This window comes from Caretta caretta, chromosome 8 (assembly GCF_965140235.1).
Source record: "Caretta caretta isolate rCarCar2 chromosome 8, rCarCar1.hap1, whole genome shotgun sequence".
NCBI classification, from domain to species: Eukaryota; Metazoa; Chordata; order Testudines; family Cheloniidae; genus Caretta; species Caretta caretta.
This window is the reverse complement of record NC_134213.1, coordinates 84,128,958-84,148,352: the sequence shown is the minus strand read 5'-3', so window position 1 is coordinate 84,148,352 and position 19,395 is coordinate 84,128,958. Positions and strand designations below refer to the sequence as shown.

General features: G+C 39.6%; 1 protein-coding gene across 5 annotated transcripts in view; it reads right to left on the bottom strand.

Moving 5' to 3' along the window:
• Window positions 1-19,395, bottom strand: part of USP33 (ubiquitin specific peptidase 33) — an 88,956-nt gene that overhangs the window by 66,648 nt on the left and 2,913 nt on the right. For 4 of the 5 annotated variants that reach the window (XM_048859794.2, XM_048859798.2, XM_048859795.2 and 1 more), the window contains exons 2-4: window positions 7,686-7,817; window positions 4,814-4,867; window positions 1,592-1,654 (exon numbers count right to left, since the gene is read on the bottom strand). In XM_048859794.2, coding sequence (XP_048715751.1) covers window positions 1,592-1,654; window positions 4,814-4,867; window positions 7,686-7,766 — 198 coding nt within the window. In that variant the 5' untranslated portion in view covers window positions 7,767-7,817. Of the gene's footprint in view, window positions 1-1,591; window positions 1,655-1,736; window positions 1,812-4,813; window positions 4,868-7,685; window positions 7,818-19,395 lie in introns of those variants that run through there. The other variant, XM_048859800.2, reaches the window with a different exon arrangement.

Below are 19,395 nucleotides of genomic sequence, written 5' to 3'. Positions count from 1 at the left end.
ACTATGCCGTGTCTATCCCATAATTGAAGGCACAGGCCCCTAGACCAGGTTCTAAGCTTGGTAGGAGATGCACTGAAGCAGTACATCAATACATATATTATACAAATGCACTTTATTATATGATATACTTTTTCCAAATGTTCAGATATTCTCTAAGAGTTTCCAATGTAATGTATTGGAGGTCAGAAAAAAGAGGACTGCACAGTAAAGTGAATGGCCCTACACAAAAGTATATTTTCCTCCAAAGGTTCAAAGACTTCCACAATCTTTCCAAAGACCTTTCTGCTGTAGATTCAAGTCATGAGAGAAAAACATCCACATGCTGCAGAGGCTACATCTATAATCCAATAAAAAAAATCTGTGGCACCAAGTCCCAGAGCCCAGGTCAGTTGACCCAGGCTCATGGGGCTTGGACTGCAGGGCTGAAAATTGCAGTGCAGACATTTGGCCTGGAGCCTGGACTCTGAAATCACCCCCCACTAGGTCCCAGAGCCTGGGCTCCAGTCCAAGCTTGAACATCTACTCTGCAATTTTATAGCCCTGTGAACCCAAGTCAGCTGATTCAGGCCAGCTGCAGCCATGCAGTGGTTCTTTTACTGCAGTGTAGACATACCCTTAGAGTGCAGACAGACAATTAACCCAAGCATCATATAAAGGAAGAAATAATCTATTTGGGAAAAAAAAGACATTACTGTTTATATAATAATGTCTGAGAAGAGTAAAAGACAAAAACTTAATAAAGCCTCCAAACACATGTCAGATGGCAGAATGCTGCTAGGAGTTGCAGGAATTATGAACAAGGTTCTGTGAGCTAAGCTGCACATTAGACCTGAATTATGGAGCACGAATCCTGGACTATGCAATAATGATTTTTCCCCCCCTTCCCCACACTAGTTCAAACTCTTCATTATTGATTTCAACATTAAATTCAATGTATTTTATGCAGATTTGTATATTGCAAACACAAAGATGCTTTCCAGAAATTGTCAAGGAGAAGCAAGATGTTGTACAAGGGAGACAAAATTCCTCCCCCCTTGTTACACATCGACAGTAATTAACTGTTCCACTGCACCCAGACCTACTGCCTGTCTACATCCAACAGTGACAAAGAATTTTTGTTAAAATGATCAGCAATGAAATAGTTAATCTAAAAGAGCATAATTAAACTGCAGTGTTAACTCCCAAGTGAGAAGCATGGGGCATTTTATGTTGTGAAGCACAATTATGCAGTAAGTTTAAATAGATGAATAATTATGTAGCAGCATAATCATTTTATAAACACATGGGCCCCCAAATGAATTAGACATGATCCCCAAGCGCAAGAAGGCATCATCAACAAGCAAAGCTTCAACTCAGGAAAAACTACCTGACTGCATTGGTCAAAAACAACAAGAATATTCTTTAACTATACTTCCCTTCCTCCACCTCCTCCTCTCAAGGAGTTGGGGGGGAAAAAGTTGCTGTCCTAGAATAAAGGGCTTTTACCATTTGATGGCGAGACCCTAGATGACAAAAACTAGAATGAAACCATGTATATATATATATATATATATATATATATATATATAGACACACACACACACACCCCTACCTGAGAATGTATGGTACTGTGATCTACATGGGATTCACCGCAGCCAACATACGAACATCTATTCTGTCAAACAAAAATAAGAGATATAATTATGGTGCAGTATACTCTATTAATTCTTTTTAGTGAGTTGTCAAATCAAACTTACAGAACAAAGTGATACAGCTTCCAAATGCATTTTTAATTCACACTATTGTACATTGCAGGATTCTGAAAAGAGCAAGGTATCACACAAGGTAAGCACTGCAATAAATAATATAGTAAAGCAATGAGAATGCTGCAAGATTTTCCTCTGAATTTCCTTGATTTTGAGGGTGGGGTTAGACAATGTTTTTGATATATGTCTTCTCTTCAGCTGTTTTAACTTGGTCTTTTTCTTATTTAAAAAACAAAGCGTCCAAGATATTCTGAAAATCCATGAAATGTAAACATGGCACTATCAATTGTGTGTGTATTATTTGGGATCTTTAATTTAGAGTCTGCCTCTAAACTGTCAAAATTGTTAATATTCAATATGTCAATCATTTCAACATCAGTGCACATTTATATGCACATCAAGGCTATTGACCATCTGAATATTATTTTATAACCTACAGATTTATTACCCTTGAAGGCTAATAGCCATCAACATCCCATCTTTAAGCATGTGCCATGTTTGAGTTACAAAATGCAGTGACTATTTACTCTCAACAATTCTGTTATTACAGTTCTGATTTAACATGTATTTGTTGAGCTGGTATGCAAACTTGAAGCTGTCCGTACAATGCTAACCTCAAGACATTGCTATTAGTCCCTCATTTCCATAAGCACCAAACACAATCGCTTAAGTAATCTGTACATACTGTTTGTGCACATTAACACAGATGTTGCTCATACAAAGCATTGGTACTTAAATGTCAAATAGCTCCTGTACATTTGCATTAACTGCTTTCTAAAACTTTAATAGCACGCATTTATAGAAGATAACAGTAGGTACTGGTTAAGTAATGAGGATAATGAAGTTTCTATCATGCTGGGATCTCACCATGTGCTGGGTGCTTGGCGAAGCACAAAGGGGAATGCAAGGTGCCAAATCATCCAAGAAGAGGAGATATCACACCATGACACCTCCTTTGAAGTGTCTTTTTGTGATTATAATATCACCCTATGGAAATACTCGTAGGAAATTAAAATAAATTATTCAATAAATGTCCAAGTTTTCCAGATTGAAGTGGATATAAACTTAAAACAGACAAAAAATGATTTTTGTTTAGCAAATGCCTGGTGTTCTCTCTCCCCCCCCCCCCCCCATTTTGTTTTGTGACTTTTCCACCTGATATTCCCATCCTTCCCACTCCTTCCACTTTGGTTTCCCCTGCTAAAAGTTTTTTAGATGTAATTTGGTAGCTTAAAAAAACAGTTTAATGAGAAATTGTATAATACTTCAGCAAACCTTCTCTCTTTTTGAGAGAAAGAACAGAAAAATCTGTTCTTTTTCTTGCAACCAGGATTCTCTTGAAGAAGGTGGTGGAAAGCAATTTTAGAAATATATACATACTGGTTGCTCCCTGTCACGTTTCAGCCCAGATTTGAGTGTTGACAAGAGATACACATCTGACCTCACCGAGGAGTTGAAAAACCCTGCTGAGGCAGATCTGCACACCTGCAGCACCTCGAGTGACATTTTACAGCTGATTCAGCTGCACTTCCCTTCTTGTACCATAGAGATGCACCTTAATCAGAAGCAACATTCTCTCCATTCATTTTTTAAAAACATCTGGAAGCCCCCCCTTCATGCCAAAAGCTGGGATGGTGAAGCAGCAATATATCTTAATGCTGGAGGTAAGGTGGTGAAGTTATTTTAAGAGGGAGGGGAAAAAGAGGTAAGTAGGTAGAGTAGGTAAGGACAAAGCCTGAAGAAAATACTTTTTAAATGTTTGTATGGAATTTTTAAATGTTTGAATAAATGTTTATTTTACTTGTTTTGCTTGGTGACAATGAAGTGACACTAGGTTAAGGGTTCTCACAACAATTGTTTTGGTGGCCTCAGAGTGCGGCCACCATCTCTTGCCGGTGGACCACTCTGACAAGTTTTCCTAAAATACTTAATTAACTTTAGGAAAAACAAATAAATATGCACATATATACATCCACATTCTTGTAATTTATGTCTGATTTTTCTTCCAGACTCAATAATAAAAATAACGTACAGTTGTCTCTATTCTTTACTGGGCCTAACAAAATAGAAACACAAATAAGGAGCTTTGTATGTTCTTGTCTTTTTTCTTATGTCTTTTAATTTTTGGTTGCACCCCCCTCCCCTTTTTTTTTTTAAAGATGTGCTAGTTACTAAGTCTGCTGTGAAAAGTGATATTAACCAACATACATATATCAATTTTCACAGCAGACTTACTCAGCCTCGGCAAGCTTTGAGACAAATTAAGCCCTGGATGGGGAGGTGGATATGGAGGCAGTGGGCAATGGAGGGGGCAGTGACCTTGGGGCCAGAGCTTGCCACTGTATGGACGGGGAAAAAGCCTGAAGCCCAGTGGCTGGTGCCTTCCACCCGCCACCCAAGGGCTAAAGCCTGACCCACCAGCCTTTGGAAGGTGGGGAACTCACTGGCTGCCTGCTCCTCCAGCTCTTGTGTCTCCAGAGGTGGGCAGGACCCAACCACTGCTGGCTTTGCCCTCCCCCCATCACCACCCAGGAGGTTGTGGCCACAAGAAAAGTCCCTGGTGGCCACAAGCAGACACAGTGGCTGCATTTGAGAAACACTGCATCAGGTAATGCTGTGCTCTGACAAGTCAATATTTACTGTAAATACCAATAGTATTTCCATTCTTTGTAAAGCAACTCAAGAAATGTAATTTGTTGTGATGCATTAAGACCTTCCCAGGACTACTGACCAGGCAGAACACAGGATTTCCTAAAGCTATTTTATAATCTACCTCACTGACAAATAACCCTGGAAAGGCTAGTGAACAGACAGCAAAATTTCATTTTTAAGTTCATGATCATTTTCAGTTACAAAATGTAAGCGTGTCTGAATCTTGGTTACAAAGCAAATCACTTTGAGGCTAAAAGCATGTATGGTAAGCTTTGATATAAAGTAATGTTTAGAGTTAAATTTTAAGCCCCTCATAATAGCTGTTTATGCAGGAAATGTTGCAAACCTTTATATACAGCTTCACTAGAGGACCACCCAGATCTATCACACATATCCCCTGCAGTAGATCAGCTTACCTCTAAGCATGCCCAAAGGTTTGGTCCTCTAACTTTGCAGTCCTGACAAGTGCCCTGTTAATAAAATATAGATGAGGAATTATTTTACTAATCCAGTTTCCAGGGATTGGTTCTTAGCCCAATGCTATTTAACACTTTTATCAGTGACCTGGAAGAAAATGAAGTCATCATCATGATAAAAGTTTGCAGATGACACAAATATTGGGGGAAATGGTAAATAATGAAGAGGATGTGTCACTGATTCAGAGCAGTCTGGATAGCTTGGTAAACTGGGTGAAAACAATATGAGTTTTAATATGGTTAAATGTAAATGTATATCTCTAGGAACAAAGAATGTAGGCCATACTTATAGGATGGGGGACTCTACCTTGGGAAGCAGTGACTTTTGAAAAAGATTTAACGGTCATGGTGGATAATCAGCTGAACATGAGCTCCCAGTGGGATGCTGTAGCCAAAAGAGCTAATGAAATCCTAAATGCATAAACAGGGGACTCCTGAGTAGCAGTAAAGAGGTTTTTTTACCTCTGTATTTGGCACTGGTGCGACCACTGCTGGAATACTGTGTCCAGTTCTGGTGAACACAATTTAAGAAGAATGTTGATAAACTGGAGAGGGTTCAGAGAAGACCCAGGAAAATGATTAACTAAAGCAATGGTTCTCAATCTTTCCAGACAACTGTACCCCTTTCAGGAGTCTGATTTGTCATGTGTACCCCAAGTTTCACCTCACTTAAAAACTACTTGCTTACAAAATCAGACGTAAAAATACAAGAGTGTCACAGCACACTATTACTGAAAAATTGATTACTTTCTCATTTTTACCATGTAATTATAAAATCAATTGGAATATTGAAGTTACATTTCATTGTGATACTTGAGCCTGTTTTTCACTTGTGAGCTTTGTCTGAAGCTGGAGCCCCAGGCAGTGGGTGGGGCTGATGCTCAAGCCCTGCTGCCCAGAGCTGAAGCACTGTAATTTAGCTTCACGGGGACCCCGTGGCATGTGGTTCCAGGCAATGGCCCTGCTTGCCACGCCTAGTATCAGTACTGCACTCGCAATTCCCCTAAACCCACCCTGAGACCCCCCCCGCCAGGGATCACATCCCTCAGGATGAGAAACACTGATCTAGACTGAGTACCCCCTGGAAAACCTGTGCATACCCCTGGTTGAGAACCAGTAAACTGAAGGATTAGAAAATATGCCTTATGACTGCGCTCCTTGAATCTCTCTCACTAGCTTAACAAAGAAAAGGTTATACGGGGTGACTTGATTACAGTCTATATGTACCTTCGCAGGGAACAAATATGGAATAATGGGTTCTTCAGTCTAGCAGAGAAAGGTATAGCATGATCCAATGGCTGGAAGTTCAGGCTAGACAAATTCAGACTGGAAATGAGTTGTAAATTTTTAACAGTATGAGTAATGAACCATTGGAACAGTTTAATAGGGATCAAGGTGGATTCTCCAACATTGACAATTTTTAAATCAAGATTGGATGTTTTTCTAAAAGATCTGCTCTGGGAATTATTTTGGGGAAGTTCTATGTTGGACAGGATATCAGACTTGATGATCACAATGGTCCCTTCTTCCCTTGGAACCTCTGAAAACCAGTGCAGTAGCATGGCCCAAGGAAACAAAACTCCAGTGCAAAACAACATAAAGTAACTGGTACCGCAATGAAGACTTTAAATACTCAGTTGCTCATCATCAGATGAATTTACAATTTTTGTAATCTAATCTTTGTTGAAAATCAAGAATTTTGTTGATGCCATTCAGTTTTTGTTCCACTTCTATTACCTTTTAGACTGTGACAAAACTCTCTAAATTTCTTAAGTGTTCCAGAGTAGAAGGGAATAGACATCAAGAGAAAAGTCTGCTATACAGCACAATGTGATATTTCACTTGTTATTTGGGGCTTAAAAAGGAAACTAAGTACATATACCATCTCATTTTAAGCTTTCAAGGTCACACTGACAGACACTGGTTATCATTTTAAAACCAACCATTCTGCGGCTTGTCTTTCCTTTAATAAAGAAACATGAAATTTTTAAATCACAAAATAAACAGCGTACAAAAATATGTAGTAGCACAGAAGTGCCATACTTCTGAACAGAGAAACAAGAACCCAATTGTTGCATTTTCAGTCTAAGAAAATATACATAAAGCAGAAGAAGTTGGACTCTTTCTCCACCTCATAGCCACTATAGTTATGAATTATTAAAAGTTTCAGCTGCCATATTTAATGAGATAGGAAGCAAAGGTTCTCAAACTGTGGTCCTTGGACCAAGAGCATGTGGTGGTCCAGTGAGAGCTGACTGGTCACAGGATGCTAGCTTCTTCTCCGTATTTTCTCTGATAATAACATTAAAAGTCAGCTAAAATACAATTAATTCTTTCTTTCTTGTTACTTTTCAACCTTAGCAATCGTAGTTGCTACAGGGATGTTACCGCATTTCAAATGAAAAGGGAAGCAGTCTGTACAATCACTAATAGGAGCCAGCCCACAAAAATCTGTCTTAAAATATAGCCATACTATGAAAGAGGTTGAGAACCTTTGAGACAGGCTAGCTGGTACTGTTGGTATATAATTATTCATCTTTAAATGTTATGTATGAAATAACTGGTTTTACTGCTTAAATCAGCTCCATTCTTCTTGTTTCTTTTGTTTAACAGTAGAACTCAGATCATGTACACTGTAATTTACAGTGTAAATGGTAAGACTTTAACCTAAATATTTTGTCCATGATCACATTTACCACTTAAATGTGTTGCACAAACAGTAATTTGTCGATCCATTAGCAACAAGCCTTGCAGCTGAAATACACAACTGGTTTTACTCCAGCAGGGAACCAAGTAAAGAACTGAAACTCACATGAGATTTCCGTATCAATTCTTCCTTTGTTATTTCACCAACCGATTCCAAATGTGGGCAATCACTGCTGAGAGCTGACATTTTAACAATAGTAGTTTTCTAGCTCCTGTAGCATTTAAGATGAGGCAATATCTACAAGACAGGAATAAAAAATATTAAGTATAACCTGAAGAAATTTTATTCTTGTAAGCAGTAATATTAGACATTTGACAGAACTGCTCTATAAATTTAACCTTATAATATAAAACCAGGACAATCCCATTATCTGTTCAGTTAAATAAAAGTACACTTGGAAAATGCACATGCTGCATTTTAAAATTAATGCAAGTAACTGTTTATTGAAAGTAACAGAATCTAGTAAATAAAATTAAACATAGCTGAACCTGCTAAATTGCAAGTCTGCACTAAAATGGATTTTTGCATTTGCATTTGAGACATAGACCCTATGAAATCCTGCTACCATGCAAGCAACAGGGACAATGTAGCTAAAGTCATTTTCCCCCACTCAGAACAATGAGGGAGAACCTAATCACTAGGGCCCTACCAAATTTGTGAAATTAACTGTGGTCACAGGATTTTAAAAATAGTAAGTTTCATGATTTCAGCTATTTAAATCTGAAATTTCATGGTGTTGTAATTGTAGGGATCTGGACCCAAAAAGGAGTTGTGGGGTATTGTGGGGGGGTTGTGATACTGCTACCCTTACTTCTGCACTGCTGCTGGCGGTGGCACCACCTTCAGAGCTGGGCAGTTGGAGAGAACCCAGCTCTGAAGGTCTGAGCTACTGCCAGCAGTAGCTCAGAAGTCAGGATGGCATGGTACGGTCTTGCCATTCTTACTTATGCACTGCTGCCTGCAGAGCTGGGCGCTCCGTTAGCAGCCACCACTCTCCGGCCGCCCAGCTCTGAAGGCAGCACGACAGTAAGGATGGCAATAGTGCAACCCCCCTAAAATAACCCTGCAACCCCCCTGCAACTCCCTTTTGGGTTAGGAGCCCCAATTTGAGAAACTGTGGTCTCCCCTGTGAAATCTGTTTTTTGTGTGTGCTTTTACCCTATATTATACACATTTCACAGGGGGAAACCAGATTTCATAATCCATGACTCTCTTGTTGAAGGAGAAAGGAGCCGATATAGGGAACTTTATCCTGCTCTCATTTATTTACAGTGACATACTCCTGAGCAGCATATTAGATGTCAAAAGGAAAACGTCATATGTACTACATAACTCTTTTCTTCAGTTCTTTGCCAGACTTCCACTTTCTCTGATGCAAGGCTGGTTTAATGCCAAATATATAAAATCTTTTGTTAGAAGCACTCCTAGGTTGTTTCAGACCTGGTCACTTGGTCAGATGTCAGTTAAAACTACTATTTGGTGGTTGCACAAATATATCTGATTGTTTTGCAATACAAAGGAAAAAACTAAATTTAGTTATATTCCCTCAAACACAAGGTATGTATGATTTATCTATAGCAATGGTTCTCAATCTTTCCAGACTACTGTATTCCTTTCAGGAATCTAATTGGTCTTACATACCCCAAGTTTCACCGCACTTAAAAGTACTTGCTTACAAGATCAGACATAAAAATACAAAAAAAAGTGTCACAGCACGCTATTATTTCTCATTTTACCATATAATTATAAAATAAATTGAATGGAATATAAATATTGTACTTACATTTCAGTATATAGAGCAGTATAAATAAGTCATTTTCTGTATGAAATTTTAGTTTGTACTGATTTCGCTAATACTTTTTATGTTTCTTGTAGCAAAACTAAGCAAATATCTAGATGAGTTGATGTACCCCCCTAGAAGACCACTGCATACAACAGGGATATGCAAACCTCTGGTTGAGAACCACTGGTCTATAGACTGTACAGTCTGACAGCCTTTACTATGCTCACCCAAGAGCTTTCTCTTGATTCACGCTGCTTTAACAGCTAGCTACTACCTTATTCTTTCTTCTGATTTGTCACCAAAATCCTGGAACATGCTGTGTAGACTTCCTCTCCACCAACCCTTCAATCACCCCCTTCCAGAATGAATCACCTATACCAACTTCCCAAACTAAATCCTCCTAATGAGTTCAAAGATGCACTTCTCTATTCTTTGTATTCTTGATATGTCTGCTCTCTTCAGCATCATTTATTGCACTCTCCTCCATTTTTTCTCTCTTCTATTGGCTTTTGCAGTTTTATGTTCCTTTGGTTCTTCAACTACATATAATCATAGGACTGGGAGGGACCTCTAAAGGTTATCTAGTCCAGTCCACTGCATGACTGGCAGGACTAAGTATTACCTAGACCATTCCTGACAGGTGTTTGTCTAACCTGCTCTTAAAAATCAACAATGATGGAGATTTCATAACCTCCCTACGCAATTTATTCCAGCGCTTCCAGTTAGGAAGTTTTTCCTAATGTCCAACCTAAACCTCCCTTGCTGCAATTTAAGCCCATTGTTTCCTATCCTATCCTCAGAGGTCAAAAAGAACAATTTTTCTCCCTCCTCCTGTTAAGGAAAAGTTAGCATATGTAACTCCATTTTGGTTTGGGGCCCACCGTCTAAAAGCAAGCACATGATGCACCAGGAGGAGTGTTTCTTAGATACTGCATTCCTGTGAAAATCCTCTCCCCCTTGTCTCCAGCCTGTTTCAACTCCCTGTTTCTGTTCTTTGTCTGTTCCTAACTCCCTGCCTCCTGGCCTTGATGTGAGCCTCCCATCCTGATAAGAAAAGTTACTGATGCATTGCTTTAGGACCATGTAATGTGGTTAAAGTAATGGTTTAGCACGGGGAATGTACTTAGCAGGGATAGGTGGTAGAAAAGAGAAGGGTTTGTTTATTGGCTAAGGTTTCCGATGCACAAGGGCAACATGCTTTGCTAAAAGGTATATAATCTTTGTATAACCTGCATGCGGGGTCCCCTCCTGATTAGCAGGGGGGCACCACGCTCGAGCGTAATAAACTTAGTATTTTTGGGAACCCTGCAGTTGTGGACTTTGTTCGTGTGCCTCAGCCTAGACTCGAACTGTGCGCGACCTATCGGGTATAATTCGCAGCAGTTCCTGTGCGTGACCTATCGGGTATAATTCGTAACACTCCTTGTAACAACCTTTTATGTACTTGACAACTGTTATCATGTCCCCTCTCAGTCTTCTCTTTTCCAGACTAAACAAACCCAATTTTTTCAGTCTTCCCTCATAGGTCATGTTTTCTAGACCTTTAATCATTTTTGTTGCTCTTCTCTAGACGCTCTCCAATTTGTCCTCATCCTTCCTGAAATGTGGTACCCAGAACTGAACACAATACTCCAGTTGAGGCCTAACCAGCGCAGAAGTAGAGTGGAAGAATAACTTCTCATGTCGGTCTTACAACACTCCTGCCAAAACATCTCAGAATGATGTTTGCTTTTTTTGCAACAGTGTTACACCATTGACTCATATTTAGCATGTGGTCCACTATGACTCCAAGATCCTTTTCCGCACTACTCTTTCCTAGGCAGTCATTTCCCATTTTGTACGTGTGCAACTGACTGTTCCTTCCTAAGTGGCGTACTTTGCATTTGTCCTTATTGAATTTCATCCTATTTACTTCAGACCATTTCGAATCATAATCCTATCCTCCAAAGCACTTGCAACCCTTCCCAGCTTGGTATTGTCTGCAAACTTTGTAAGTGTACACTCTACACCATTGTCCAAATCACTGATGAAGACATTGAATAGAACTGAACCCAGAATTGATCCCTGTGGGATCCCACTCGTTAATACCCTTCCAGCAGGACTGTGAACCACTGATAACTACTCTCTGGGAACGATTTTCCAACCAATTTTGCACCCGCAGTTAGTAGCTCCATCTAGGTTGCATTTCATTAGTTTCTTTATGAGAAGGTCACGTGAGACAGTATCAAAAGCTTTACCAAACTCAAGAAATACCATGTCTACCACTTCCCCCTGTCCTCAAGGATGGTTAGCCTGTCAAAGAAAGCTATCAGGTTGGTTTGACATGATTTGTTCTTGACAAATCCATGCTGTTACTTAGCACCTTATTATCGCCTAGACGATTGCAAATTGGATTGCTTAATTATTTGCTCCATTATCTTTCCAAGTACAGAGGTTAAGCTGACTGGTCTGTAATTCCCCGGGTTGTCCTTATTTCCTTTTTTATAGATGGGCACTATATTTGCCCTTTTCCAGTCTTCTGGAATCTCTCCCATCTTCCATGACTTTTCAAAGATAATCGCTAATGGCTCAGGTATCTCCTCAGTGGGCTCCTTTAGTATTCTAGGATGCATTTCATCAGGCCCTGGTGCCTTGAAGACATCTAATTTGTCTAAGTAATTTTTAACTTGTTCTTTTCCTATTCTACCCTCTGATCCTACCTTATTTTCACTGGCATTCACTGTTAGACATTGACAATTGCCTCTTCAGCCTTTCCTCTTCCTCTCTATAGCCCAGATAAGTGAGCATCCCTCATCTTCTCTTTCTCCAAATCCTCCTTCAAGGAGCCCACCAATCTCATGGTTTCGCTTACTTCATTTATGCCAATGCTTCCCAATTTTACATCTTGCCCACCCTTGCCCGATCTCTGGTTACAGCTACACTTAAACTGCTACAGTGGCATGACTGCATTGCTGTAGAACTATCAGTGTGGCCACTCAGTACAGCGACAGGAAGTATTCTCCTGTTACCGTAGTGAATCCACCACTCCGAGAGGATCTGTAACAATGTCTATGGAAGAATTCTTTTGTTGACCCAGCACTGTCTACACTAGGAGTTAGGTCGGCTTAACTACATCACTCAAGGATCTGGATTTTTTTACACTGATGAGTGATGTGGCTGGGTAGACTTAACTTTTTAATGTACACCTGATCATAGTCTTACCTACTGAACCATCTTCCAAACATTTCGTCCAGTTGCCATCTCAAACTCACTCCCAATCAACTTTCTGTTTTTCCTACCTTCACAACCACCATTGATTACAACCCTATCCTACTCATTAAAAAGGCTGAATTAAGTTATTTGTAGATGAAACAATGCACTGTTTGGGTTTGGTTTAAGCTTTGATTGGTTATCTGTGGGTTACAGAGGGAAGAAAAGCTGCTGCTTTTATCTTTTACCAACCTATATTTTAAATGTATGTCAAAGATGCCTGGAACCAGTAAAGATGCTTTTTAAAACTACATTATAAAATCAAAACAATTAAATGAGCAGGGTTAACATCAAACCCTTTTATTTCTAAATTCAATATTTTCTCCACTTATCTGGGCCATTTTAGATCGTCTTGAATGTAGAATAAGGAAATTCTTTTGTTAGTAGCAATAAAGCCTCCCAAAAGCAATATACTGGGAGACAGCACAACAACTGTGATACAAGCATTTACTTTTGATCTGATGAAGTGAGCTGTAGCTCACGAAAGCTTATGCTCAAATAAATTGGTTAGTCTCTAAGGTGCCACAAGTACTCCTTTTCTTTTTGCAAATACAGACTAACATGGCTGTTACTCTGAAACTTTTGACAGAAGGTCTTCTGAAAATGTCAAAGTTTAATAGAGTTAACATTCATTAACACAGCAGCAAAATTATAAAAACCAACCAACCAACTACTTTATGAGCAAAAACGTTATGACTTGGCAAGGCTAGAAACACTGTTGCAAACCAGTACAAATTATCTTCCAAGCCCTTGTACTGGACCAGCAATTAAAAATTAAAAAATGTCATACCCAAGACTAAGCTGCAACTAGAGAAGTGTTCCTCAAATTATTTAAACCAAGTATCTATTTGCAGAATAATTTTAATTTTCCTGCCAAATGTTACAATGAAGATGGTTTTCCGGATCAAAATTAACATAAACTTAACTGTGCTTTTAATGTTTAAAAATACGAAAGATTTTGCTCTTACACCAGTGGTTCTCAAACTTTTGTATTGGTGACCCCTTTCACATAGCAAGCCTCTGAGTGCGACCCCCCCTTATAAATTAAAAACACTTTTTTTCTATATTTAACACCATTATAAATGCTAGAGGGAAAGTGGAGTTTGGGGTGGAGGCTGACAGCTTGCAACCCCCCCATGTAATAACTTCGCGACCCCCTGAGGGGTCCTGACCCCTGTCTTACACATTTTCTTAAAAATAAGATAAAATCTAAGCTAAAGTAAAAATTTCAAAATGATGAATCCTCCACAATTTCCTTTAATATTAATAAACTCCAGTTAGAACGAAGAAAGCCATTGAGTATATGGAAGAGGTAGCAGAAATGCAGTCTTTTTGCTCTTACTACAAGCCCTATCAAGGCATTAGAAATGATTGACTGGGTTTTGAATCAAGTCTATACCAGCTGAAAACCTCAGTACTGTTTTAAGGCTGAAGATCAACACAAATGCTTCACTTAGGAAGGAAGAGTATAATGGATTAGTAAGGACTAAAGGCTTAATTATTTTACATACTAAGATTTCTGAATGTATTTCTCCCAGTAATACAAAGCAAGCTAGCGGTGAGTTCATTTTGCATTACTGGATTAGTAACTAACAAGCTGCTTTAAACCTCTGGAACTGTGCCTCAAGTCCAAACTGCAGTCCTGAACAAACTAAGATTGATGAGTTCAGCTGAACCTTTCATACAGTTAATCACTGTATGAAAAGATCACAAGATCACAAATTCAGCTCCTATTTTTCTACATGCAGCCTGTACCAAAGAGCAATCTAGAATCAAGAACACATATTCTCACTTATGTCCATCTATGATGAATGACCTCCATTAGCAGTAGGCAGCAGTTACTGGCTTATACAGGGAATCCCATACTAATGCCAGACCCCCATATAGATGCGATCAAAAGGCTTCTCTCCTTTTGTTACCAAAATTAATTCTTTCCTTCTATCCTTGTGGCCAAAAAAACAACTCATGTTCTGGTGGCTTATCCTTTCTTGACTACTGTAGTCTCCTCCTTGCTCACGTCTCCTTTTTCCATCCTTTCTACTCCATCTAAAAGACAGGAGCTAAGATTATCTTCCTTTCTCATTGCTCTGACCACATCTCTCCCTCCCACAGTAGCCACTTCTCAAATACCTGCACTGATTTCAAGGTTCTCCTTTCAACTTTCAAAGTACTCCATAAGCTCCACCTCTGTCCTCAGTACTCCATTCCACTTTGTAGTCTATCCTGAGTCCAGCTTGGTGCCCTTTTACACTCTTATTATTTGTATGACTGTAGCATCTAGAGGACCCAGCCGAGACTGAGACCCCACTGTGCTTGGCAATATACATACACTGAAAGTCAGATATCACAGATTGTCACCCCTGGGGTGCAGTCTGAGAGCTGTGAGAAACCGCTGCAGCCCTGTAATCACTCAGTTGAATTGGCCCAGCTCACACTGCTTTCTATGGTTGGAGACACAGCCAGCCTAACTCAGGTCCTGTTATCACCCAACACGACAGCAGGTGGTGCCACACATCCAAGCTGAGCTACCTGAGAGAGCAGCATCACCCAAGCCACTTAAATACATACAACAGACAACAGCCAACTTTCAAGCTTTCCAGACTCTCACCCCTGACTGCAGTATAAACCCAAAGTGATATTGTCTTGCACTGCACTGGCAACTGTACACCGTAACCTCATAGAGTTTGCCCATCCCTCAACATGGAGAGGATTATGCAACGGTCTTTGCCCCTTGAGCTACAATCTTCTTACACTTCACTCCAACTCACTGATTTGGATAAAGCAAAACCAAACTTATTAACTACAAGATAGATTATAAGTGATTATAAGGGATAGCAAACAGATGAAAGCAGATTACATAGCAAACAAACAAAAATGCACACTAATCTTAATATGCTAAATAGATTGGATATGAATTAGATTCTCACCCTGAGAAATGATACAAGCAGGTTGCAGATTCTTAAGCGGCAAGCTGCACTTGCTTTACAGCTTGGAATCCCCAGGTCTTTCATACAAAGACTAGAAATCTTTTTAGCCTGCAATCCAACACTTCCCCGAGTTCAGTTTTTGTTCCTCTGTGTTTCCAGGAGCTGTCTTGGGTGTGGAGTGAAGAACGTCAGATGATGTCACTCCCTGCCTTACATAGCTTTTGCATATGGCAGGAACCCTTTGTTTCAAAATTTGGTTTCCAGATCGGTTTGTGGAAAAATACTGACATCCCAAGATGGAGTCCAAAATCATGTTGTCTGGTCATATGTCCTTGTAGAGTTATAGCAGCCTTACTTACAGGCTGTCTGTGTCTTCTCAGGAAGGCTCACCAGGTGGGGGATAGGCTTCTCCTATTGTTTTTCCTAATGGCCCATTGTCCTGAATAGGCCCTTCCCCACCCACTATCTAGACTGAAAGCATCTTGCCTAATGGGCATCACCCAGGTGTGATGTATCTTTATGTACAATGAAAACAAAATGGTTTGCAACATCAAAAACAAGAGCCACAGTTTAACTGTACAATATTAAATGAAAACCTGTGGTAATACAGCCTCCTTTTTCTGCAGCATGGACAAAATTACATTTACGTATTCAGCATCATGAATGGGACAGTAAAAGGAATAATGTACGTAAGAGAGAGAGAGAGTTCTGAAGAATAAGTTTCTACCATACAAGGCAGTTAGAAAATGTTTCACATTTTAAAATATCTGTACAAGCCACAAGAAACATTTCCTTGTTGATAGGAACTTCCAGAAATAGAAAATAACCATGAATAACTTCTACATCTAGTATCAATGTGCTCCACAGGTTGAGAGCACAAGAAACCGACTTAAAGATCTATACTGTATATGTCCAACCCAGATCTTTTACATGCCTTGATTGTTAACGAATCATCTACTTTTAATCTCTCTCTATAACTACATTTATACAGGTGTAACTACATTTGAAACACAGACAGTCAATATTCATAACTTCAAACACAAATGATACATGCATACAAGTAGGATAAGCATATTCAACAAATCATAACTTTACCCATGACATCCTACATGACCCATCTTGCATAATATGCATCAGAATTATGCCATAATCATACCATAATATCACCATGACAAATATGGGGTACAGTGTCACAACAAGTCCAACCCCCCCCCCAAAAAATAGGAGCAAAGGATAAAAGGGGAAACAAAGGCACAGAGAACTGAAACAATTCAATGAGGAGGGAAAAACAACAACAGAAAATGTGAAAATGGCACAGGTGCTTAATGACTCCTTTGTTTCAGTTTTCACCAAGAAAGTTGGTGGTGATTCGACGTCTAACGTAGTGAATGCCAGTGAAAATGAGGTAGGATCAGAAAAGGCTAAAATAGGGAAAGAAAAAGTTAAAAATTATTTGGACAAGTTAGATGTCTTCAAGTCACCAGGGCCTGATGAAATGCATCTAGAATACTCAAGGAGCTGACTGAGAAGATATCTGAGCCATTAGTGATTATCTTCGAGAAGTCATGGAAGACGGGAGACATTCCAGAGAACTAGAAAAGGGCAAATATAGTGCCCATCTATAAAAAGGGATATAAGGACAACTCGGGAAATTACAGACAAGTCAGCTTAACTTCTGTACCCGGAAAGATAATGCAGTAAAAAATTAAACAATCAATTTGCAAACATCTAGAAGATAATAAGGTGATAAGTCAGCATGGACAATCAGCATGGATTTGTCAAAAACAAATCATGTCAAGCCAACCTGATAGCTTTCTTTGACAGGGTAACAAGACTTGTGCACAGGGGGAAGCAGTAGACGTGGTATATCTTGACTTTAGTAAGGCTTTCAATACTGTCTCATATGATCGTCTCATAAACAAACTAGGGAAATGCAACCTAGATGGAGCTACTATAAGGTGGGAGCAAAACTGGATGGAAAACCGTTCTGAGAGAGTAGTTATCAGTGGTTAACAGTCATGCTGGCAGGGCATAATGAGTAGGGTCCCGCAGGGATCAGTTCTGGGTCCGGTTCTGTTCAATATCTTCATCAATTATTTTGATAATGGTGTAGAGAGTACACTTATAAAGTTTGCGGACTATACCAAGCTGGGAGGGGTTGCAAGTGCTTTGGAGAATAGGCTTAAAATTTAAAATGATCTGGACAAACTGAAGAAATGGTCTGAAGTAAATAGGATGAAATTCAATAAGGACAAATGCACAGTACTCCACATAGGAAGGAACAATAAGTTGCACACATTCAAAATGGGAAATGACTGCCTAGGAAGGAATACTGTGGAAAGGGATCTTGGGGTCATTGTGGGTCACAAGCTAAATATGAGTCAACAGTGTAATGCCATTGCAAAAAAGGCGAACATCATTCTGAGATGTTTTGGCAGGAGTGCTGTAAATAAGACACGAGAAGCAATTCTTCCACTCTACTCCGCACTGATTAGGCCTCAACTGGAGTATTATTTCCAGTTCTGGGTACCACATTTCAGGAAGGATGGGGACAAATTGGAGAGCGTCCAGAGAAGAGCAACAAAAATGATTAAAGATCTAGAAAACATTACCTATGAGGGAAGATTGAAAAAATTGGGTTTGTTTAGTCTAGAAAAGAGAAGATTGAGGAGACATAAGTTTTCAAGTACGTAAAAGGTTGTTACAAGGAGGAGGGAGAAATTTTTTTCTTTTTGACCTCTGAGGATAGGACAAGAAGCAATGGTCTTAAATTGCAGCAAGGGAGGTTTAGGTTGGACATTAGGAAAAAAGGGTGGTTAAACCCTGGAATACATTGTGTACGGAGGTTGTGGAATCTCCATCACTGGAGATTTTTAAGAGCAGGACAGACACACACTTGTCAGGAATGGTCAAGATAATTAGTCCTTCCACAAGTGCAGGGGACTGGACTAGATGATGTCTCGAGGTCCCTTCCAGTTCTATGATTCTATGAACTTGCCCAAAAGTCACACAATAAGACAGTAGCAGAGTTGGGAACAAAACACAAGTCTCCTCATACCTAGTTCACTGCTCTACCCACTAGACCATAGTGCCTCTCCAGTGGCTACTGTTCACTTAGAAAAACACTTCCAGTTAATGAGCTACTTCCCTCGGTTATCTTCCCAAAAGCTTCTATCAGGATGTTTATTCTATCAAGTACTGATCTCTATGGCTATTAGCCAAGATTGTCCAGTGAACAATCCCATGCTACAATGTCCCTAAACCTCCAACTGCCAGAAGCTGGGACTGGATGACAGAGGATGGATCACTCATAATTACCCTGTCCTGTTCATTCCCTCTGAAGCACCTGGCACTGGACACTTTCAGAAGATAGGATACTGGGTTAGATGGACCGCAGCACTGACCCAGTATGGATATTCTTATGTTCTTGTATATTGTACCATACGGTCACTGAACCAATCATGCGTTTGCTTTTCAAGATATGGACCTGTTACATAGTAAATGAAAATGTGCTAAATAAGTAAGTGACCATGTATAGCACCATGCACAATTGTGGTCCTACAGAAGTAAGGTATTGACACTGTTAGGCTCATCTTAAAAATCAAAATATGTTATATAATACTTTTTCATGCTGAGCAGATCTGACAATTAGAGCAATGTGAATGGCATCTTAAATCTTCATGTTAGGCAACCTCTTTCTCCATTTACTACATATAATTCCACAGCACCATAGACTTGCATAATGCTTTACACTGAAGAACTACCTCATCCATAAAAGTCCTGTAATTGAAAAGGGTCCCTAACCCCTCAAACATTGAGATAGACAATTCAGATAGCACCAAAAGGATCTGACAGG